Here is a 23,465-nt window from a genome sequence, read left to right on the forward strand (position 1 = left end):
CCGACTTTGATGTTGCAGTGATAGGCAGTTTTGTAAAAATCACCATAAGTTGTAGAAAAATCGTATGGAGATGTTCAAGTAGTCATTTTAAAGGTATAAACCTGAACTACATGCATATTAAACAGTTTTGAAACATATTAAGTTTAAGTTGGGTAAAACAGTTCGTGAACAGGTCACAACTTTTCTTATGTAAGCTGTCAAGTTAAGTTTCAAATATGTTTTGGTGTTTTAACTTGTATCCCCCCCCTGAAAACTAAAGAAAATGGGAAAATGTAGGGTTATGAACTCACCTTGAGTGATTTCTTGAAGAGTGGAAGGTTGAAGACAAGGAGTATCAACTCAAGAACACTTGATGAACACGTGAAAGCTTGGATGATCCTAAGAACGATTTTTGGTGTTAAGATATGAGTCGACGATCCAAGAGTGTTATGAAATTATGGAATAACACTTGAGTTTAGATGGAATAATTACCAAAAAGTGAAGTAATAGCTCAAGAACACCTTCACAAAGTGGTGGGAAGTATAGGGAAAAAGAGGCTCTCTTGATGGTTTGAGAAGTGTATAAGTTTGGAAATGATCAAAGTAAATCAAGAAATCCTCCAGGGATTTCTTTATATAGAAGGTTGCTGGAGCAAGTTGCAAAGATGAAAGGATGTTTGCCTTGGTTTGTGTGATGTGGATAGGGTTGGGCTAATGAGGAAGTGACACATGGAGGTAAGTGGGCACACTTGACCCACTTGTGGGGTAAAATACTCCTCTTAATATAAAATAATGATTGTTAATTAATAAATCCTTGAGAAATGAATAAAATATGATTTTTGGGGGTTTAAAAAGGTAAAAATATGAATTTGGTGAAAAATCCCCGTCAAAAACGGGCTTAACAGGCGAAAGTAGTCGAAAACCGGGAATTAGGAGCGAACCTGCGAGATTCTGAGTTCAGGGCCGAAGGTGCGAGGTTCGGTCCGAACTTGCTGACAGGATCCAGAAGAGAAGGCGAAGGCTGATGCGGAGCGAGCTTCGGGTTCGGTCTCGGTGGTTCGGTTCGCTCGGAGCAGCTTCGACTCATCAGGGTCTCGGTCCGGAAGGGACCTTCGGCTTCGGTCCTAAGTAGCTGACTTCGGTCCTAATGAGGTGTTTCGGTTCTAAGAGGCTTCGCCTCCTTTAAGCTGTTTTTCTAATAATCTTCCCGATTTGAGTGATTTTTGGCCAAGTTAAGGGTCGGGATGACCCGGATGACTATAAAAAGTTGAGAGAGATTTTGAGAGAGATTTGGGAGAGATTTGAGAGAGATTTAAATTTAGCCATTATTATCGTATAATCTTGTAATGCAAGGTTCGTGAACCCCGTTATGCTTCGTTTATGATTGTTTTAAGTCCCCAAAAGGGTCCATAGTCGTGTTTTGATGCGTTTAACTCCCTTCTTAGGGTTTTCACATTGATAAACACATAGATTCTCCGAGACACTTGGATTCTTGACATACAAATACACATTTTTATACATAGAATAACTTTTATCATAGAAGTACAAGTTAAGTTTGACCGGTTTGACTTGTTGACTTTGACTTGTTGACTTGAATTTGACGGTTGTCACATTATCCCCCCGTTAGAAGGAATTTCGTCCCGAAATTTGCATTTTGAGTGGGACTTCAAGGGTTGGGGAATAGATGTGGGTACTTTTGTTTCATTTGGTCCTCACGTTCCCAAGTAAATTCGGGTCCTCGATTGGCGTTCCACCGGACCTTTACGATGGGAATGCGGCTTTGTTTAGTCGATTTGACCTCTCGGTCCATGATTTCAACAGGTTCCTCTACGAAGTGGAGGTTCTCATTGATCTCAATTTCTTCCAAAGGAATGACAAGAGTCTCATCAGACAAACATTTCTTTAAGTTCGACACATGAAAGGTAGGATGAACGTGATTGAGTTCCTGGGGTAATCGTAGCTTGTATGCCACCGGGCCAATCCTGGCGAGGATTTCGAATGGTCCGATATACCTTGGATTTAATTTACCACGTTTTCCAAAACGTATTAATCCCTTCCAAGGTGATACTTTCAGTAGTACTCAATCCCCAACTTGGAACTCCAAAGGTTTCCGTCTCTTGTCCGCGTAGCTCTTTTGTCGGTCTTGCGAAGCCTTCATTCGTTCGGATCTCGAGTTTCAGGTGGGGGATTTTGTACTGCTGAAGGTGTCGCCCTGGAAAGGAATTATCATGTTTCGAAAGAGGGGCAAGTTGGGGCCTCGGTTCATAGGTCCGTTCAGGATCACGGCCCGGGTGAGCAAGGTGGCATATCGCTTAGAGCTCCCAGAGGAGCTTAATCAGATTCACAATACCTTCCACGTGTCTCAGCTTCGGAAGTGTTCTGACGAGTCCGCGGTTGTTTCCTTGGATGACATTCAGGTGGATGGGAGCCTGAATTATGTCGAGAAGCCGGTTGTCATCTTAGATAGGAAGACGAAGGGTCTTCGGAACAAAGAAGTGAAGTTGGTAAAGGTACAATGGCAGCACCGGAAGGGCTCCGAATGGACTTGGGAGTCGGAGGAGGAGATGCGGGAGCATTACCTAGAACTGTTTACAGCTACGGACTTCGAGGACGAAGTCTAGTTCAAGTGGGGGAGAGTTGTAACACCCTAAATCTGGTATGACTTGAAACCCTCAAGAATTTACATTTTAGCATAATTAGTCCTTTAAGTATGATGGGCGTACTTAAGTGTACGCTTAGCGTACTATGCATGGTTGGTTGCGGAGGAGCTGGACGTACGTTGGGCGTACCAGCAGTACGCTGGGCGTACGTGCCAGTGGTCCAAAACCCTAATTTTCGGACATGAGGCCTATTTAAGCGACCTTAAGTCCCTTGGACTTAACCCTAGAGATCCTCCACGGCCTTAGAACGTCCTTACACTCCAGAGAAACTTGTGAGACCATTTTGAGCTTTAAAGAGTGCATTTGTGACCCTTTTAGTGTTCATTCCAAGAAGAAGAGGTGGTCAAACAAGCTTGGAACAAGTTGGTGCTTCAAGAACCTGCATCTTAGTCATCTTGAAAAGCTTCTGGAGGTAAAAAGCTTGGATCTTTCATCTTAAATCTCTAGATTTAGCTAGGGTTTTCTACCTTGTACCTTTTGGTTGATTTTGGACCTCCATTTGTGAGTTAAGCAACTCCAGAAGATGGGAATGAAAGATCTGAGGTCCCTTGGTCCTTTAGAACCATAAAAATTGAGTCTTGATGGGAGTTTTGGCCTCATGCATAGGTTAAAGACCTTGGAAAGGTCTTAATAGATGTGTTGGGTGTATATGAGGCATGCAAAGGCATAAAGTTGCCAACTTTATGCCTTAGGACGTCTTAACAAACTTAGATCTGCCTTTTGGACGTAAAGGAAACGAGTATTAAGCACTTAATGGAGAAAGTGCTTAAACGGGTTGTACGTTAGGCGTAACCCAGTGTACGCCGCGCGTAGTCCCAAGACCCCAGTACGCCGAGCGTACGCATCATAGTTGGGCCGAATCTGTTTTGGGCCTTTGAGCTCTTTGGGCCTCATTTTATTATTGGGCATGGTTGTATTATGGGAATTATGAGTCATATCATCCATTATGGGCCATGGACATATTGATTGGGCTTTATTGGGCCAAGAGGCCCATTAAGGATTTTGGACTTGGACTTTGGACCCATTAGCAAGGGATGGATAATTGGGCCTTATGGAAGGGTTTGGAGTTTGGGTTTCCCTTGATAAATTAAAGTCCTAACATTGTTTAATATTATTATTCAGCACGGGAGGTTACGGACCGTTAGGAGAACAGCTTTTGTATTCAGCAGGCAGAGGTGAGTCTTCTCACTATACCCATGGGTCTAAGGCACCAAGGTCGACCCATTATGTGATTATGATATATGTGTTAGTCATTATGTGTTTTGGTATGTCATGTGAATGTGTGTTTTGCATGGAAGACCTCGGGGGGAGCCCGTGGCATTGGATGTAAGACCATGCGGGGTAGCCCATGGCTGTCCTAGGTAAAGACCATGTAGGGTAGCCCATGACATTGGATGTAAGACCATGTGGGGTAGCCCATGGAAGTCCTAGGTAAAGACCATGTGGGGTAGCCCATGACATTCTTACAGGTTTTATGTATGCATGGCTTATGTGATATGTGTTTAGCTTTAATTAGCTAACAGGATATGTGTATGTGTATTGTGTGTGGTATGCTCTGGGGAACTCACTAAGTATTTCGCTTACAGGTTGTTGATTTGTTTCAGGTACATCTGAGCCCAAGGGCAAGGGCAAGGCATGATGGCGCGACGTGCACTCTATCTCTCGTTCACTGATATGTTTTGGGGACACTCTGATGATTTAAATAAGTTGTAATGAATGCTGATTTGAAAACAATTATGTTGGGATTTCATGGTTTATGCAAATGTGTTTTATTAATTAAAAATGAAAATTTCTTTGAAAAATTTGGGTCGTTACAGGAGAGAAAGATTTCATCCGATTCCGGAATAAAGTTTGAGAAAGATGTCCGGAATGAAAATTTGAAAAAGATTTCCGGAGCAAAGTTTTTGGATTTTCCGGAGCAAAATATAGAAAGAGTTTTACTACCATTCTGGATTTGAATTCCGGGAAGACGTTATGAAGTAAGTTCAGAGACAAGGTTGTTACCAATGTGAATATATTGGTATTTGAATGTTAAAAGATTTAGTAGTTGTTCAACATACACTGAGATTGAAGGTTAGATAAAAAGACACATAAAATGATCCTGATTATTCCGAGAGATGATAGTTCCAAGATGTAAAATGATTTTGCTTCGGAATCAACTTTACTTCCTGATGTTTCCATCAGAGAGTACATACCTCTTGAGAGAATTGAGGATCAGACATCATCATACCCATTTTGTTCAGAAAACTGTTGAACTTGGTTTCGTCTAATGCCTTAGTAAAGACATAAGCAATTTCATCATCAGATGGAACAAAAATGAGTTCAATGTTGCCATTTAAGACATGATATTTTATGAAATGGTACCGTATGTCAATGTGCTTCGTCATGGAGTGCTGAATTGGGTTGTGCGAGATTGCAATTGCACTTTGAGAATCACAATAGATCGGAATGCGTTGAAAGCGGTAGCCATAATCCAGAAGTTGAGATTTCATCCAGAGGACTTGTGAGGTACAGCTAGAAGCAGCAATGTATTCCGCTTCGGCTGTTGATAGAGCTATGCAGTTTTGCTTCTTGGATGACCAACTAACCAATCGACCTCCTAAAAGTTGACAGCCACCAGATGTGCTTTTTCTATCCAATTGAAGACCGTCATAGTTTGAATCTGAATATGCTTGAAGTAGGAAACTCTCATTTGGTGGGTACCAGATTCCGAGATTCTGTGTACCTTTGAGGTATCGGAATATTTGCTTAACAGCCAAAAGATGAGACATCTTTGGATTGACTTGAAATCTGGCACACAAACATGTTGAAAACATGATGTCCGGTCGACTTGTTGTGAGATAGAGTAAGGATCCAATCATTCCTCTGTACTTCATTTCATCAACGGCTACACCTGAAAGGTCCGAAAAGATCTTGTGTCTGAAACCCATTGGTACCTTGGCTGAGGCACAGGTGTCCATTGAGTACTTTTTGAGGAGTTCTGAAATATACTTCTCTTGGTGAATGAAAATTCATCTGTTAGTCTGTTTGACTTGGAGGCCAAGAAAGAAGCTTAATTCCCAATTCATACTCATTTGAAATCTACTGACCATTAACTTAGCAAAGTCAGCAAGCATTGAAGAATTGGTGGATCCGAAAATGATGTCGTCAACATAAATTTGGACTAGCATGAGATGTTTTCCATTTGACATTCGGAATAAAGTAGGGTCTAGAATTCCTCTTTGAAAGCCTGAACGCTTGAGAAAGTCAATGGGGGTCTCGTACCATGTGCGAGGAGCTTGCTTAAGGCCATAAACAACTTTCCGGAGTTTGTAGCAGTAGTTCGGATATGAAAGATTAACAAAACCAGGAGGCTGTTGAAGATATACTTCAGTATCAAGTTCACCATTTAGAAAAGTACTTTTGACATCCATCAGGTAAACCTTGAAGCCTTTATGAGCAACATAAGCAAGAAAGATTCTGATAGCTTTAAGATGTGCAACAGGAGCAAAGGTCTCATCGTAGTCAAGCCCTTCAATCTGTGTAAATCCTTTAGCTACCAATCTTGCTTTGTTTCTAATGATAACTCCTGCATCATCTAATTTATTCTGAAACACCCATCTAGTACCAACAATGGGATGATTCAGCTGGGAGAGGGACGAGAGTCCAAACTTCATTTCTATCAAATTCTGCCAATTCTTCTTGCATGGCTGTAATCCAATCAGCATGTTCAAGTGCTTCTTTGATGGATTTTGGTTCAACCATTGAGATAAATTCCGAGAAGTGACATTCATTTTGAACACTTATGGCAGAGCGGGTTTGTACACCAGCGTTTGGGTTTCCAATAACTTGGTTCAGAGGATGATCCTTGGTCCAAACATGTAACCTTGGAAGTTCTTGTGCAGCAAATGATCCAATATCAACAATGGGGTTGTGTTGCTCCCTCTGAATAGTTTGAATGTGTGATTGATGCTTCCCCTGAACTTCTGAACCAGATAGGTTGACGTCATCTTCAGGTGGAAATTCAAAGAAATTTGCATCATCATCGATGTTGATAGGATTGGAGTTAATTCAAACCTTGAATTAATGCTTAAGATCAATGTTTGAAAATTCAAACCTTGAGTTAATGCTTAAGATCAATGTCTGCTTACTAAGGAATGTTCCAGTCAAGTCTGGCAAGACCAGTCAAGTCTGAGTTAATGCATTCAACAAAGTGTTCAAGATATTAATGAAGAGTGAAGATAATGATCAAGGTAAAGACAATAAATGAAGAACAAGAAGAATGTTTGAGAGAATAGCTTGGAAGGTGAAGTAAACTAGAATATTGCTATTTTTGATTGAACAATCTGTCACTTGATTTAAAATAGAAAGCTCCTTTAAATAGGAGAACTGATTACATCGTACTAACCAAATACAAACATAGGACCGGATAATAGAGTTATTTTTGACACTCTGATTATCTAGGTTTGGCAAAAGAGACTAAGTCCTATGACATGTTAAATCAAGCTAAATGACAAATACAATTAATTCAGACGGACAAAAGAGTGATTCTACATATTATCATTCCGGACACTACATCCATTCCGGAATGCCTTGACAACGTTCGGAATGTCTACTACTTCCGGACGCAAGCTTCACTTCAAACTACATATTGATTCCGCACCAACTTCTATTTCGGAATCTGAGGCGGACTTCAGAACTGTCAAAAGGTTAGAGATTGCTAGAGGTTCACTTTCAGGTTCCAACACTTACATATAAAATTTTGTTAAGATGGTATATGATCTTCACCATGAATTTTTGTTCGGTATTTTCTTATTTGTTTTTTTGTTATATTTCTAAGCCACACCTATACCTTTACTCTTTGTGCATTGATGAGTCATAAATTGAATTACATTTTTTTTATGAAGTTAATGCACACCAGACACCACCAACACATTTGAACTCCCACTACTTTTAACCTAATGAAACCATTTGTGCGGATTTCAAATGTCAATGATATCCACCCACACACCAGAGGAAATTTGCCTTAAATGGTTCAACACTTTTACTGATGAAGATAATACAGATCTTTATCAAATCAATCAAACCACACCACTTTGATCATTGTTGTTAATTGTCTAATCGTTAATCAGGTAACCACTTTGATCAAGTATTCCTCTTTCTTCTGTTACAAATCATGGATTGCATCTTTTAATCAATCAATTAAGAACCACTTTACAATTACAATCATTTTACCTTTTCCTATTGCTGTTTTGTTTTTCTTTCACATGATTATGATGCATAAAGCAAAACCCTAAATGTGCTTCATCATACCAATTCCTGAAAGTCAAAACCCTACAAAACCAAAATCGCTCATACATACATACATACATATATGTATGTATGTTTGAAAAAGCTAAAACTACTTAAGCTTGCTTCTGAGAGATCCGTACACATCTTCAAGCTCCTTGACTACCTCTCTCATTGAAGGTCTTCTGTTTGGTTCAGTTTCTGTACACCTCAAAGCAAGCTGAAGCACTTCAGTCACTTGTTCCCTTACAAAAGAATCATACAGATCATCATAAAGCCCTGAATCCACAACCACCTCCAATTCCACCTTTTCACTCCAAACAGACTTCACCCACCTCACAATATCCAACCCATCCGCAAACGAATCATCAACCGCTTTCTTCCTCGTTATCAACTCCAGTAAAACAACACCATAACTGTACACATCAGACTCCATGCTTTTCGTGTTTGTAAATGCATTTTCTGTCAGACACGCAAACATTTTCATCATCATCATCATATAATTAATATATGAACAAAAAACCCTAAACTTGAAAAAAAAATTTGAATTTACCTGGAGCGATGTATCCGATTGTGCCACGGAGTATGCCACTCATTAATGCCGGAGAGGATTGATCGAGAAGCTTGGCAATTCCAAAATCTGAGATGTGAGGCTCCAATTCATCATCTAAAAGAATGTTCATGGGCTTAATATCTCGGTGCACGATAGCAGGATCACAGTCAAAATGGAGATATGCTAAACCATGAGCAGTGCCAAGAGCTATGTTACAACGAATGCTCCAATCCAACAATGGAGGTGGATGCATCTCGTGTAGTATATCATGAAGACTACCATTATGCATATACCTGTATAAAATCAACCCGTAATTCTTTCTCATCCAAAAATCTTCCAATCTCACAAGATTCCTGTGTCTGACTTTCCCAACTGTTTCAATCTCTCTAACCATGCTTGTGCTTCCTTCTTTACTAGCTCCAAACATAAGCTTCTTTACTGCAAAAACCCCGTTTTGACCTAGTGAAGCTTTGTAAACAGTTCCATGGGCTCCTCTCCCGATTATGTACCTATCATTCAAGTCTTCAGTAGCTTGCATTACTCTCTGAAAAAGAACATCATCATCTTCTTTATCAGGATACACCTCTTCTATATCGTGTTTTTCTCTTTGTCGACATTGAAGCATGAAACCAACTCCAATAACTACTGCAAACAGACATGCAGATGTTGCAAGGGCCACCATTGCAGTGTGGAACTTGCTAAGACCTTTCTGTTTGTTTGAAGAACCAGGACACAGCTTGAAGTTTCTGAAAGGATCACAGTTTGAGCCACAATCGACACAAAGATCTGGATTCCCTAAGAAGGAATCAAAAGAGGAATTGAGAAATTTCATCAATGGTGATGGTATTTGACCTGTGAAGAGATTGTATGAAATGTTGAGGCCAGTTAACACACGAAGCTCGGCTAGTGATGATAAAGATCCGGTTAGATGGTTGTGGGAAAAATCTATGTGCTGTAACATGACCATTTTTGAGAAACCTGAGGGAAGATCACCTGTGAGATGATTTCTGCTGATGTTTAATGTGTCGAGTGACTTGAGCTCTACTATTGAAGAAGGTATTGTTCCATTTAATGCGTTTCCATCAAGTTGAAGATCTATCAGAGCCTGGAATTCAGATATGAAATCAGGGATGTTCCCGGAAAATTGATTGTCACTTAAATACAGTCTCATTAGCCCTGACATGCTCTGAAAAGCATATGGAATTGAGCCATTGAACTGGTTATCACTTGCATCAAATTCCAACATTTTCCTGCAATTTGTTAGTTGAGATGGTAAAGGACCTTCGAATGCATTGTGGGAAAGGTTCAGAGCTCGAAGATGAACGAGATTTCCAAGCTCCTTAGGTAAAACACCTGAAAACCTATTCATGGAGAGGATAATTTGTGATATATTCGTAAGATTACCGATGCTAGCTGGGATTTCACCGGTGAAATTGTTGTTTTCAAAGTTCATGTAATCTAGGGTTGGATTATTCACAAATTCTGGAAGAACTCCGGTGAGACTACTGTTCTCTAATCTCAATCGTAGAAGATTTGGACAGTTTCCAAGGTTGGAAGGGATACCACCTTCGAAATTATTGAACCCTAAAACCAGTCGCTCAAGTTTCTTTCTGAAGCAAAGATTGGGTGGGATTGGTCCAGTGAAGGAGTTGTCGAGGAAATCAAGTATGACAAGATCGCTGTTCATTCCTAAACTTTGAGGTATGACACCGGAGAAATGATTAGTAAACAGAGTAAACTCTTTCAATTGCTTCATCTGGGCGACTTCAATGGGTAGTTCACCAAAAAGACGATTTTCATAGATAAGAAGGTGTTCTAGGGTTTCGATTTTCCAAATACTCATTGGAACCTCACCTGTTAAACGATTTGTAAACAAAAAAAGGGATTTCAGCTTCAGTATACCAAGCTCACTTGGAATACCACCCTCGAGTTGATTTTGATCCAGTTGAAGATCAGACAACGATGAGCAATTGGCAATCTCAGTAGGAATCTTTCCTGACAATTCATTGATAGATAGGTAAAGGAGAGTCAATTTGGTGAGTTGACCAAAAGAAGAGGGGATTTCACCGGTTAACCGGCATTTCACAACAGCGAATTGTTGCAGGTTGCTACAGTTTCCCAACTCAGGTGGAAGACGGATGAAGTTGTTGAAAGACAAATCTAAATAGATCAAATCTTTGCAACCATTGGAACCCAAAGGAATTCTACCTTCTACACCAGCTTTATGAACATCTAAATAAACGAGGTTAGCAAGATCATTTAAGCTATCAGGCAAAGACCCAGTGAAGTGATTATCGTCAAGGCATAATTTGTTGAGCATGGTTGCGTTTCCCAAGTTCGACGGAATCAAACCGGTCAGCTGGTTGGAGCTGAGGAGAAGCACCTCCAAACCGGAAATGTGAAAGATGGATTCCGGAATGGACCCATTGAGTGAATTGTTAGAAAGAATCAACGATTTCAAACGCAAGTTACCGAAGCTGTCTGGTATCTTACCAGTAAGGTCGTTGAGCGACAGGTCCAACTGTTGAAGACGACTACAATTGCTTATCGATGAAGGAATTTGACCGGAGAGATGGTTAAAACTCAAATTCAAATATTTCAGTTGGGTTAACCGGGAGATTTCCGGCCCTAATTCACCGGAAATTTGGGATTTTGATAAGTCTAAAGAGATTACCAGCTTGTTCCGATCACAAAGAACACCAACCCACGAACAAGGATTTGCATCAGAATCATTCCAGGTTGATACGAGTGATGGGGGTATAGAAATCCAATGGCGTGAGAGTGATAGTAATGTTTCACCATCGGAGCTCAAACCAGATACAGAATAGAATGGAGGAGGAAGGAAACAAGCTACCATTGACAAGTAAATTAAATCAACCTTGATCTTCATTAATGTCGAAGAGAAAGAGGAAGCTGGAGGAGATGAGTGTGAAGAGTGGTCGACTACACTAGTGGTAGTGGAGGGAGTTGCAGAGTGATTTATTGAATTTCGAGGTTACTTTTAACGCCTATTCAAAAGGTCTTCGTTCTTTGTGGTTGTGCTTGCCTCGAATCTCAATCAAATCACCTCAAAATCATCATTACGTGTGTTCTTCGTCCACATCACACAAATTTTTTTTTTTAAAAACCCACGAGGTTTTAATGTGAAAGCAACCGAATTTGATCTAGATACTGATGATTTGATTCTGTTCTCAGTGGGATGCTCTGTTTTCTTGAAATTTCGCAAAACCGAAAGGGTTTCTAGTGTTTCGATCTTTCTTTTCTTTTATAGATTAAAGTTTGGATTTTCTCACGACTTTCCAGATATGAACTACTAGGGTTCAATCCCTATAGGAAACAAAAACATCAATTCTTGATTAGTTAATTACTTATGCCAACAAAAAGTAAAGAACACACATGCGAAACAAATTAGCGATGACTCTACTTTTTGAAAAATGAATTAACAATTCTTTCTTTTAACACGAGCCGGTTTACATGAATAACTAAATGAATAATTAAATCAGTCAAATGACAAAATTCAACAGTCGTTTATATTCTTCATGTTACTCGCATTTCCAACTGTTACCAAATTCTTTAATCTGTGCGTGACTGATGCAACCAAATCATAATATTATATCGACTTAAAAAACAAAAAGAAAAAAACAGGTAGACATTTAAGTATACAACAACTAACAACCCCAACAAGCTAATATATTAATAATTATCCGATGCTTTTGAATGAAGATTTGGTATCTTCAAGACACTTTACAACCTCTCTCATCGATGGCCTTCTTGTTGCTTCCCATTTTGTACATCTTAAAGCCACCAATAAAACATTTTCCACTTGTTCTCTGATCATTGTATCATCAATTTCATCTAAAACCTCATCATCTACAATCTTTTCAAGCTCCTCTGTGTCTCTCCATGTTGACCTAACCCATGACACCAAGTCCATGTTTCCTGTTCTCTCCATTAACAAAGGATCAAGAACCTTCTGTCTGGTTATGAGCTCCAGCAACACAACCCCATAACTATACACATCAGACTCCATGCTTTTCGAGCTTGTAAACGCATTTTCTGCAACACAAATCAATAACCAAATAAAATGAATATAAACAATAAACAAGTTTACAAACACAAATAAATGTATATAATAAATCTTAAATCTTTACCTGGAGCAATGTATCCTAGTGTCCCCATAAGTAAGGTGGTTGGAGGTGAAGCAGTAGAATGATCAAGAAGCTTAGCAATGCCAAAATCTGAGAGATGAGGGTCCATGTCAGCATCTAAAAGAATATTCATAGGCTTAATATCCCGGTGCACGATAGCAGGATCACAGTCAAAATGAAGATATGACAACGCCTGAGCTGTTCCTAATGCTATCTTGTATCGAATACTCCAATCTAAGCTTAAACTTTTTCTCTCATGTAGAACATCATGAAGGCTTCCATTTTTCATATACTTGTAAAGAATCAAACCGTATTCTTTTTTTATCAAGAAATCTTCAATTGTCACAAGATTTCTATGTCTCACTTTTCCAACTGTTTCCACTTCACGTATCATACTTGTATGTCCTCCTTTTGTTCTTCCCGAAGCAAGCTTTTTTACAGCATAAACCTTATCATGACCTAAAGAAGCCTTGTACACTATTCCATGGGCTCCTCTCCCAATTATATACTTATCATTCAAGTTCTCAGTAGCTTCCAGAACTTTTATCATCAAAGTGGAAACACCCACACCCACACCCCCTTCACCAAGCATCTCAATGTCTTGTTTTTGTTTTCTGTGAAGAAAAAGCACCAGATAAAGTACAAGGAGAACAGCAGCTACAATCAGACATATTCCAATGGCTATCATTACATATTGCTGTTTGCTCAGGTGTTTCTTGATTGGTTGAAGAACAACACAAGGTTTGAAATTGCCACAAAGACCTGGATTTCCTATGAATGATGAGTTGGATATGTTGGAAGATGACAACAAGATTTCTGGAATTGGCCCTGTGAAGTGATTAAAAGAGACATTCAAGTCAACCAGTCCATGAATGTCACTTAGTGATGCTAAATCCCCAGTTAGATTGTTGAATGAAACATCCAAGTACTCTAGCATTACCATCTTCCCAAAATTAGAAGGAATATCCCCTGTTAATCTGTTTCTGCTGAGATTCAAGTTACTTAAACTATGGAGCTCTACTATCGATGAAGGAATGTTTCCACTGAATGAATTCCCACCTAAATCAAGGCTTATTAGATTTTGGAGTTCAGATATGAAATGTGGGATTTCCCCAGAAAAACGATTCTCTTTTAGACTTAAAGTTGACAAACGAGTCAACTTCCTAAAGCTCTCAGGGATCAAGCCAGTTATCGAATTATGACTTGCATCGAACTCCAACAACCTGCTACAATTGGAGAGATGAGATGGTAAATGACCTTCTAACCCATTGTAGGAAAGATTCAAAACTTGAAGCTCCACAAGGTTTCCAAGCTCAAAGGGTATCTGGCCATGGAGTTTATTCATGGAAACATCAATCTCTGTGATATTTGTAAGCTTCCCAAAGGTAACAGGAATTTCACCATTGAAGCCATTTTTCTTAAGGTTCATGTACAACATGTTATGATTCTCAACAAATTCTGGAAGGACACCCGTGAGGTTATTATGTTGCAAGATTAATCTTGAAAGACTAGAACAGCTTCCAATGTCATGAGGTACACTGCCTTCAAGATGATTAAAACCCAAAAGTAGTCTTTGTAGATTCTTCCGGAAGCATATGTTTGGTGGAATCTTTCCTGTGAATGAGTTATTTGTGAAATCGATTATCATCAATCTGCTATTGATTCCCAACCCCTGAGGTATAACTCCAGAGAAACGATTGTTGTACAATGTAATCTCTGTTAATTCTTTCATTTCAGCAAGAACACCAGGTAGTTCCCCAGAAAGATTATTGTTGTATATGTTAAGCTTCTTGAGGCCTTTAATCTTCCAAATCTCCATAGGGATCTCTCCTGTCAAATGATTATTGAACAACTGAAGTATTTGCAATCGACTTAACATCCCGATTTCATTTGGGATATTTCCCTCGAGTAGATTAGCATGGAGTTCCAGATCAACCAAGGAATTACAATTCCCGAGCTCAGTTGGAATCTTTCCTGAGAAACGATTAATGGAAAGATGGAGGGTGGTCAATGAAGTGAGTTGACCAAGAGAAGAAGGAATGAGACCACTTAAGCCACAGCTAACAGCAGCAAGCTGGTTTAAGCTACTACAGTCTCCCAGTTCATGAGGAAGAACGCCATGGAAATGGTTGAAAGAAAGATCCAAATACACCAACTCCTTACAATTACCACCATTAAAACGAATGATGCTGCCCTCTAGACTGTTGTTATGAACATCAAAAGTAGTAAGGTTGGGAAGATCATTTAGGGTAACAGGTAACGTACCAGTCAACTGGTTGTTACCAAGCATGAGTGTCTCCAAGCTACTGCAATTCCCAATGGATGAAGGAATGGAACCCGAGATTCCATTGTCGTTCAACTCCAAGTCTAATAGCTTGCTCAGGTTACCTATGTTGAACGGAATCGGACCACTAAGCTGGTTAAAACTGAGGTAAAGTGTTTCCAATTGGGGATTGCGAAATGAAAATTGGGGTATAGATCCAGTAAGAGAATTATCGTAAAGACTCAAGACTTTCAAGTTTTGCAGATTCCACAGGCTTTCTGGTATTCTCCCTGTGAGGTGATTTAAGGACATATCCAGTTCTTCAAGACGACTACAGTTCCCGATTTGCGAAGGGATAGAACCAGTGAGCTTATTGCTATAAAGACTCAACTGTTTTAAAGAAATCAAGTTCCCTAAACTCTCTGGTATTCTTCCGGATAGGGCGTTGTAGGAAAGATCTAAATGGTGAAGAAGGGTGCAATTACCGAGTTGTGAAGGGAGTGAGCCAGATAGATTGTTATAGCTCAAGTCAATCGATCTAAGGTGGTTCAAGTAACCGATTTGTGGGGCTATCTGGCCAGATATGAGGTAACTGGATAGATTGAGAGCATCGACATGATTAGTAGCAGTGTCGCAATGAACTCCAACCCATGAACAAGGTGTTGGGTGTGAAGCATTCCAGGTAGAAGAAATTGATGGAGGTATTGATGTCCAGTGAGTCATGAGTGATAATAAGTGTAACCCATCGGAGTTTATTCCAGAAACAAGTGATGATGGAGAAAGATAAACCAACCCAAACAGAAACAAGAAAAACATAATCGAAAAGGTCATTCTTTTTCGTTTTCTGAAAGTATTATATCGTGCTTAAGGCAGGCGAATTCAAGAGGCGGGGATTACACATTTCTTTAAAAAGATTCGTACTTGAAGAGTTGCAGCTTGAAGGAACTAACTAACCTGGTTGAAGGAAGTGAATGCAAGTAGCTAGAGTTGCAGGTCCAAGGACTTAAACAGTGAGCAGGACATAGATAGATGAAGGTGGTTAGAAAGAGATGTGAGAGGAGATGGATGGGCGACAGTGAGAGTGAGAGTGAGAGACAGGCAAAGATGGAGAGAAGAGAATGGTGAATTGGTGATAAAAAAAAAAAAAAAAAGGTTTTTAATTCAACGCGGTTTCTGGGGGGAGGTGTGAAAGGTTTGACGGTTTGACGGTTCGGGTTGGACATTCTTAAATTGAATGTTGTCTTGTCTTCTTCTTGGAATTAGAACCAGAAGAAGGATTTTGCCACGTTATATCGATACAATAACAAAAAAAAGTAATACTCACTATCTGTATCTGTGCCTCTGTGGCCCGCATCGCTATCTTCGTTCTCATACCACAAAATTCATAAATGTTATTTTAATCTTTAACTTTTTTTTTCTATAAATAGATGGTCCAACCGTCCAAATATCCAATGTGTTTCTAAAACTTTACTTCGTTACTAAGCGATATAAAATAATTTCCTTTTTCTTTTTTCATATTTTTCTTAAGTAATTTCTTTTATAAGAAAAAAATAAAAAAACTCCTACCCCCTCCCCCCTCGAAAATATATCGTTCTCATCTATCGATATAAATAGAACAACAGCGGATGCATAACAAAATCTCAAGGGTTGTAAACTTGATTTTAGGGTTTGTATGGCGGAAAATTTTGTTGGATTAACATAACTAAATTGGTATAATTTTATGAAATAAAAAACAAAGTTCTTTTTAGATTGCCATCATGAACTAGAAATAGCTAGAAACAATTTTAGAAGAATGAGAAAATAATTTATTAATTTATTTGGTTAATAAATTAATTAGGAATGGTTAAGAATTAATTGGAATGTGAGTAAGCACCGAAGAAGGATGTGTAGATGGTTGGAAGAAGGAAAAAGTTTGCTTGGTGAGGGTGGTGGTAGTGGTAGTGGACAATTTGACTATGAAAGAAAGGCGGGTAGAGTGGGATATGTATGGTGTGGTCATTTATAATTTAAGAATAATATAGAGATTAAATTAAATTGTACTTAATAAAAAAAATAATAACAATAAAGGTATAAAAGTGATGATCAACCATGAAGTTTTTCTAAACCAATGGGATCATCTTCGTTAAAAAAAAAAATAGCAATCCAAGTAATGACTTTTTGTTAACCACAGACATCATTTATATAATTTTTTCTTCAATTATGTTAATTCCATCAACACAAACTGTCGATGTGACTTCTAACTATGTTTTCAGTGGTATTTATTTCGACTTTTCTACTATAAAAAGTAGCACATCTTAGTAAAAGATTTGGTAAATCAAGGGTTAAGGGTTAATTCGAAATGAGAAATTAAATTGTTTCCTACTTTTTATGCCTACAAATGTTCCTACCCAATAAAATTATGATAAGTGTCATCATTCCATATTTTTCTAACTAATTCATTAAGGCTATATTAGGAATATATCAAATAAAATTAAATTGAATGGTGATTTGTCATAATTTTAGTGGGTAAGAATAATTGTAGGAATAAAAAGTAGGAGGTAATTTAATTTCTCATTCGAAATAAGACATTAAGTTACTAAATTTATGTTCATTTAGCCGTTAAATTTAACTTAAGCAATAAAAAGTCATAAAACTTGTTTAAAATAGTCATTAATAATGAACTGTCATACGTCATAACTCAAAAGTACTATGTTTAACAAAAATATGTTCACCTTTTACAACTTTAGGAAAATTTAGTAATTATATAAGCACAAATTCAATAGTTCAGGCTTTGTTTGGCTACTAGCTAATAATTGAATGGTTGACAAAAAATAAAATTTGATAAAAACTAGTTGATAAGCTAGTAGGAAGATATAAAATGACATAAAAGTTATTTAGAAAAATAAGTTTCTTATAACTAATTAAAGGCATATCCGGAAACTAAAAAAAAAAAAAAAAAAAAAAAAAAAACTAGTCTAAATATTATTAATTTTTAATTATTAATTCGTTTTTGGTTTGTTAACCATTACAATTTTAAAAAGTGCGAAGAAAAAAAAACTAGCTTATCAGCTACTTATGACGCGCCAAACACAACCTTAATGTCTAAGAGCATCTCCAATGGTAAACCTATATTATAGGTCAAAAATATTATCACTTCACTACTTTATTTTTATTGACCTCTAATTAAATTGTTTCTCCAATGATTCAACTTTTTTATAACTTTTTTTTTATAATTTAACTATTTTATCCTTATCTATCTAAAATATTATATAAAACCCCCCGTTTAACTAATCGTATTTTAAACACATCATATTTTAATATAAACATTCATTCACGTACAAACGATTTATATATTACTATAATTTATATTTATATATTATATATTTGTTTATATATAAATTTTAGATAAATAATAAATAAATCAAAGATAGAAAATGAAATATCTTTAAAGAAAAAGGGGTTGATTGTTCAAACCTTTAAACTAGATTGACCACTCAGTGGTGTTGAATGGTGTTTAAAAATAAGCAAATAAGTCATGCACTTCAATGGTGTTTAATTATTTTGACCACTTAAACAAATAGTAATAAGCTATAAAAAAAACCCACCATTGAGATGCTCTAATTTCGACTTTAACTCTAAATCTAAAGATACCTTTTAAAAATGGTTAAAAGTCTATATAAGTGTTTATGTTAGCGTAGATTTCTTTGCAAAAACTTGAACAAAAAAAAAAAGATAAACTATAATACTTTTGATAAAAGTGTTCGTAAACTATGATTTCTTGGAAATTTTACAAGTAGCACGTACATGGTTTCACTCAATAGTTTGTCCAATATCTCTATGGAATGAGACAATTTTTTGAAAAAGAAATACATGACTTGTAGAAAAAATGTGAGTGGTCAATCGGTATAATTTTTGAATAAAATGAATACAATATGGTATTTCTCGTATCCACCTTTCCGTGGCGTACTCTCATAGTCTCATTGTATCGAAGAAGGGTCCGTAGTTGGTGGACATCTGTCTGTGATCACCTATGAGTCACATACAATACAAGAGACCAATTGGATTGGATCAACTTCATATAAAATACGTAATTAATGTAAAGTCTTATGATTTCTCTAACATGCCCTTAACCTAAAATGTAAAATCTCACGTCACATCACTTGTCGGATTTCCAAATTTAGCGAAACGATTTCACATGTTGTTGAAATATCTTAGAGAAAAGGCAACACGAGAACAAAAGCATACCCCACAACCTAATCCTATAACCACCACTACAATTATTGCTTTCCACTTCCACAACAAGCAATTGATGATAAACCAAGTTGTATTCTCTACTTCAAAAGCTAAAATAAGGAATTATGCTTCATTTTGACATGTTCAATTTCAAGACCATAACACCACCATATCAATTTTACATGTTCATTTTTCTTCAACTAAATTACAAACTTCTGAGTTTTATATGGGTTTAAGAAGTAAATGCAACCCTATACGATTTCAAAACTTGCGTATTTTTAGTTAAGGACAGAGAATGAATTTGTAATTTACTATTTTTCTTATTCTATTTACATACAAAGATGCTGCAAGTTTAAAATTTCCATTTAGACTTGTTGATGTTTTTCTCATAGACCAACCAAAAAACACAAGTCAAAAGAAGTCAACCCAACAAATTTTCTAGGCTTGCTTCAAATTTCGATTTTGTATCTCCATCATGGAGTATGACTATGATGATAATCATCTTCTCTTTTCTTTTCTTGCCAACACTTGCTGCATTTCAACATTCAATGAAAAAAAATATACATCAAAAATCCAACCCTAACCCAACTTCATATGTTTGGCTTATGTTATGACAGTGATTTACTAATATTACCTGAAACAAAAGAGCAGTTCAGTCCTTGACCCTGAAAGATCCCCCATGGTGTATGTGCTTTCTTTGATCCCTGAATTTTTAGATTGTCAAATTATGGCCTAGATGATGATGATGATGATGATGATGTCATGCTAACTATTATTATAAACTCATGCCATGAGATGCTTGATGACATGACATGAAATCATTTCCTCCATTTCCTTTGCACATACACTTACAAAAACATGAGATGACAAATGTAATGTAGATAATAATTCCATAATAATAATGACAGATGTGATGAAAAAGAAGAAAAATCAAACATAACAACACCCACAAATCTATAACATATAAGTCAACAAGATGCTTAAAATGCATGTCTCAGATACTACTAATAATACACTAAGACATATATGCTCACACAAACCCTAACCCTCTCCAATTACATGCAAGTGATATGCTAATGCATTGTTCATGAGCATGATCATGACTTGATGATGATGATGATGATGATGAAATGGATGCATGCCCACCACCAATATGCATCCTATCAGTAACAGTATGTTCTTTTTTCTCAAAGTCAAAGCATAGAGAATAGACAGAGTACATCCCCTTCCAGCTACTGGTAACTAACAACCGCTAGTGATCCATTTGACAGTGGATACCCACCACCATCCTTCCTTTTCCCAAACGGATTCTTTGAATATGTTTTCTCATGTTGAAGAAAACAACAAAAAGATATATAATATATATAACCAAACACAAATGTATGAGAAAATGTATAAGGATATTGTATTCGCATGCCAACAGAAGTGGAACTAGGGATAACAGCCCCCTGCAACATATGATGCACATTTGTTGCACTATTCACATCCTGTGGAGATCAATCATCAACACAACACAAGATTTTAATTAAAAAACATGATGTAGTTTCCAGAAAAGGGCAATTCATAAACCATAATAAAGTGAAAGTGAAACAGAATCTTATCATACCTCAAACTCAATAAAGCAAACAGTGTGCCTTTCCTGTCTCAAGACCTTCATCTGCTTAAATCCAGGTTGCCTGCATTTGCACAAGTACAAGTGTTTCTAGATAAATAAAAACATTCACGAACAAGGTTTTTCTTTAAGGGGTAAAAAGAGAATCTTACACACTGAAAAGTCCTCTTAGTTCTTCTTCGTTTATGTTCTCCCCAAGATTTCCAATAAACAGGGTATTGCAAGGAGGATTATCTTTCGTGTTCTAAAAATTGAATAAGATATAGTACAAAATGAGCACTTCAAGTTCTGCATAGTTTTAATAAAAGAATCAATCATGTCATCAGCACCTGAATTGGCATATAACTGCTAGGTGCAGGTACAGGAGCAGGAGGAGGAGCCATGGGTACTTGAGAAAGAGGATAGGCTCCATAAGGGTCATAGGGTGGTGGTGGTGGTGGGGCCATATACCTAACAAATTTAGATAAAGATTATATGATATAACAAATTTAGAAAACATAGCCAAAATACAGATCAAAGAGCATACCAGCTTCTGGAAATGTAACATTCTCCTTCATACAAACAAACTATGACATAAAAAAATAATACTAACCCATGTGGACCCCAAACAGGTGGAGGTGGAGGATGGAATGGGGATGGGCTTGAGAACCCAGTGTGTGTATAGTCGCCACCTGTCCGCATACGTTTACTTTGATCAAAAGAATTTGGATCAGGTATTATTCCTGCAGAACAAATGAACAATAAATGACATCACATAATAAAAGAAAGCTACGGAAGAAATCCAACAGTTGACACTGGTTTACAATGGGGGAAACCCTACAAGAGTTTGATGTAGCAGGATCATATGTGCTTGTGTAGGTTATCATGGTTTACTAGCTATAAGATTAACAATTTTTCGGGTTCCAATATATGTGTATATACGAGACAACCTAAAGTGAACACAAACCTGCAACAATATACAAGACACTGTGGCTTTGTTCGCACACAAATCAAGGTATCTAAACTTAATGAAAGGAAACTCACCCCGTTTCACAAACAAATTTTTCTTGGCCATTTCTGTGTGCAAGACTGACTTCGATTCAGCATCAAAAACCATATCCTAGGCCAGAAAACATAACCAATAAGCATACTCATTATACATCTTTTAACAAGTGATCATATGGAATTATGGATTACCTGAAGGGTGTCTCTGGCAGCAACAGCAAAATGCGGTGCGGAGAAAAGAGCAAAACCCATAGGGACTTCTCCTTTGAAGTTAACCTGCGAAGCTTCGAACCCGGGTAACCATCTTAGCAGATTCTGCAGTTCTCTCTCTTTAACGTCCTCCGGCAAACCGGAAATGAAGATCGTCCTAACCTCGTCAACGGCGAGACGATTGTCCATTGACATGGGAGAATGGTGCGAGTGTGGAGATGGATTCGGAACAACGACGGCGCCAGTAGGAGCTTGGGCCGGTGGCCACTGTGGATGGTATTGATGCATTCCGTTACCGGCCATCTGTTGTCTTGATCAGTGGATTTGTTCACAAATACAAGATATCCTGCATCTAAAACAGAGTTTTTAACTCAACTTTGTACAAATACTCCTACAACTACTCGATGAAATTTATCAAACTCAGATTTATAGATTTACAAAAGAGTTTTACACATTTAAACAACAAAGATAATGGAAAACTTACAGAATCAAAGATTGGAACTCCAATCCAGAATAAAGTGATGAAAACAGACGATATATTAGGTTTTCTCTCCGAGTTTAACCCTAATCGCACAAACTGGGTATTTGGTTCATGAATCATTGCTGCTTATTTTGCAACTGATCAGTAATACAATTGACCTTATTACCAACCAATCCTTCAAATTTCTTATTATATACATTCAATTCCTTTTTACTTCTAACTTGTCAACTTCAACCCTCCAACTCTCTCACTTTTATCTATCAAGCACAAACTCGTATTTATCGCATTGTTAATTCCTTTAGATCGGTTTGCTTGGCCGGAATGGAATGGAATGGAATGAAATAGATCAGTGAATGAAATGGACAATGCAATAAAATAGTTGATTACCATTTTTTTCGTTTTGCTTGGTTACTTTATTGGAAACGATTTGTCGATTCACGTTGTTTGGGAGGTAAGAAAAGACGTATCTCTAAATATTATTAAAAGAGAACCTTTAATTCTAAATTGAAGAAATTAGGGTCATTGATTGCATTTCAATCCTATATTTTCCACCATTGGATTGTTTGCTGTCATCATCTTTGTCAACCCCTTTATTTTTGTCTATAAATTTTATAAAACATATATTATGTTTTAAATTAGGAAGTCGATTAATGACAATTAAATCTCACCAAAAATAAAATGAATTAAATTAGTAATTCTATTAATGACAATTAAATCTCATCAAAAATAAAATGAATTAAATTAGTAATTTTATTAATGGCAATTAAATCTCACCAAAAATAAAATGAAAAAATACTCCGCCCCATCCTCATTTCCAGTACCCCTACCCTCTCTCCCTTTTTTCTTTACATAATTTATCTAACCTAAGTTTTGTAGTGGGAAAGAAAATGGGGGAAAGAAGAAATAAAATATATGTGGGCTTCGATTTGTGTAGATCAGTCTTGTGTTCGATCATCATGAAAGAAGGAGGAATGATATAGAGATAAATTTCTTTGGATTATACTTTAATTTGATCGTAGTTTAGATCGATTTTGGGTACATTTTAGATTATGTTTCTTTTATTTTGTTTCAACTATGAAGTTCCAATCTATAAAAC

General features: G+C 37.2%; 3 protein-coding genes across 5 annotated transcripts; all 3 read right to left on the reverse strand.

The window, feature by feature from the left end:
* Positions 1-7,805: 7,805 nt before the first annotated feature.
* On the reverse strand, positions 7,806-11,791 carry LOC145107898 (uncharacterized). The gene is made up of 2 exons (XM_079044857.1): positions 8,460-11,791; positions 7,806-8,368 (listed from the first exon to the last, which is right to left on the reverse strand). The coding sequence occupies exons 1-2, from the start codon at positions 11,347-11,349 to the stop codon at positions 8,019-8,021; spliced, it is 3,240 nt and encodes a 1,079-aa protein (XP_078900983.1). The 5' UTR covers positions 11,350-11,791; the 3' UTR covers positions 7,806-8,018.
* Positions 11,792-12,048: 257 nt separating this feature from the next.
* LOC145107897 (uncharacterized) lies at positions 12,049-16,010 on the reverse strand. Its single transcript, XM_079044856.1, has 2 exons — positions 12,611-16,010; positions 12,049-12,515 (listed from the first exon to the last, which is right to left on the reverse strand). The coding sequence occupies exons 1-2, from the start codon at positions 15,699-15,701 to the stop codon at positions 12,160-12,162; spliced, it is 3,447 nt and encodes a 1,148-aa protein (XP_078900982.1). The 5' UTR covers positions 15,702-16,010; the 3' UTR covers positions 12,049-12,159.
* A 3,363-nt stretch (positions 16,011-19,373) lies between these two features.
* Positions 19,374-22,515, reverse strand: LOC145107899 (RNA-binding (RRM/RBD/RNP motifs) family protein). Of its 3 annotated transcripts, XR_013708015.1 has the most exons (11): positions 22,373-22,515; positions 21,871-22,240; positions 21,718-21,793; positions 21,287-21,416; positions 21,024-21,144; positions 20,847-20,938; positions 20,689-20,758; positions 20,483-20,569; positions 20,229-20,398; positions 19,717-19,786; positions 19,374-19,613 (listed from the first exon to the last, which is right to left on the reverse strand). XR_013708015.1 is itself a non-coding variant. In XM_079044859.1 (9 exons), exons 2-9 carry the CDS (start codon positions 22,189-22,191, stop codon positions 20,315-20,317), a joined length of 981 nt encoding a protein of 326 aa, XP_078900985.1. In that variant the 5' UTR covers positions 22,192-22,234; positions 22,373-22,515; the 3' UTR covers positions 19,947-20,314. The 3 variants fall into 3 exon arrangements, 2 of the variants coding, with proteins under 2 accessions (XP_078900985.1, XP_078900984.1); XM_079044859.1 differs by lacking the exons at positions 19,374-19,613; positions 19,717-19,786 and having other exon boundaries at positions 19,947-20,398; positions 21,871-22,234; XM_079044858.1 differs by lacking the exons at positions 19,374-19,613; positions 19,717-19,786 and having other exon boundaries at positions 19,947-20,398.
* Between the last annotated feature and the right edge of the window lie 950 nt (positions 22,516-23,465).

This window comes from Lactuca virosa, chromosome 4, assembly GCF_052849685.1.
Source record: "Lactuca virosa cultivar CGN04683 chromosome 4, Lactuca_virosa_CGN04683_v6, whole genome shotgun sequence".
Classification (NCBI taxonomy): Eukaryota; Viridiplantae; Streptophyta; class Magnoliopsida; order Asterales; family Asteraceae; genus Lactuca; species Lactuca virosa.

What these genes read in the sequence shown, in the direction of transcription:
- LOC145107898 (XM_079044857.1), bottom strand. Translation starts at nt 11,349, where the DNA reads ATGAAGATCAAGGTTGATTTAATTTACTTGTCAATGGTAGCTTGTTTC. An exon ending in AATCGGATACATCGCTCCAG is followed by an intron (nt 8,369 to 8,459) that starts GTAAATTCAAAT and finishes CGTGTCTGACAG; the next exon opens with AAAATGCATTTACAAACACG.
- LOC145107897 (XM_079044856.1), bottom strand. Translation starts at nt 15,701, where the DNA reads ATGACCTTTTCGATTATGTTTTTCTTGTTTCTGTTTGGGTTGGTTTAT. An exon ending in ACTAGGATACATTGCTCCAG is followed by an intron (nt 12,516 to 12,610) that starts GTAAAGATTTAA and finishes TTTGTGTTGCAG; the next exon opens with AAAATGCGTTTACAAGCTCG.
- LOC145107899 (XM_079044859.1), bottom strand. Translation starts at nt 22,191, where the DNA reads ATGGCCGGTAACGGAATGCATCAATACCATCCACAGTGGCCACCGGCC. An exon ending in AAATTTGTTTGTGAAACGGG is followed by an intron (nt 21,417 to 21,717) that starts GTGAGTTTCCTT and finishes TTTGTTCTGCAG; the next exon opens with GAATAATACCTGATCCAAAT. An exon ending in CTAAGAGGACTTTTCAGTGT is followed by an intron (nt 20,759 to 20,846) that starts GTAAGATTCTCT and finishes GTGCAAATGCAG; the next exon opens with GCAACCTGGATTTAAGCAGA.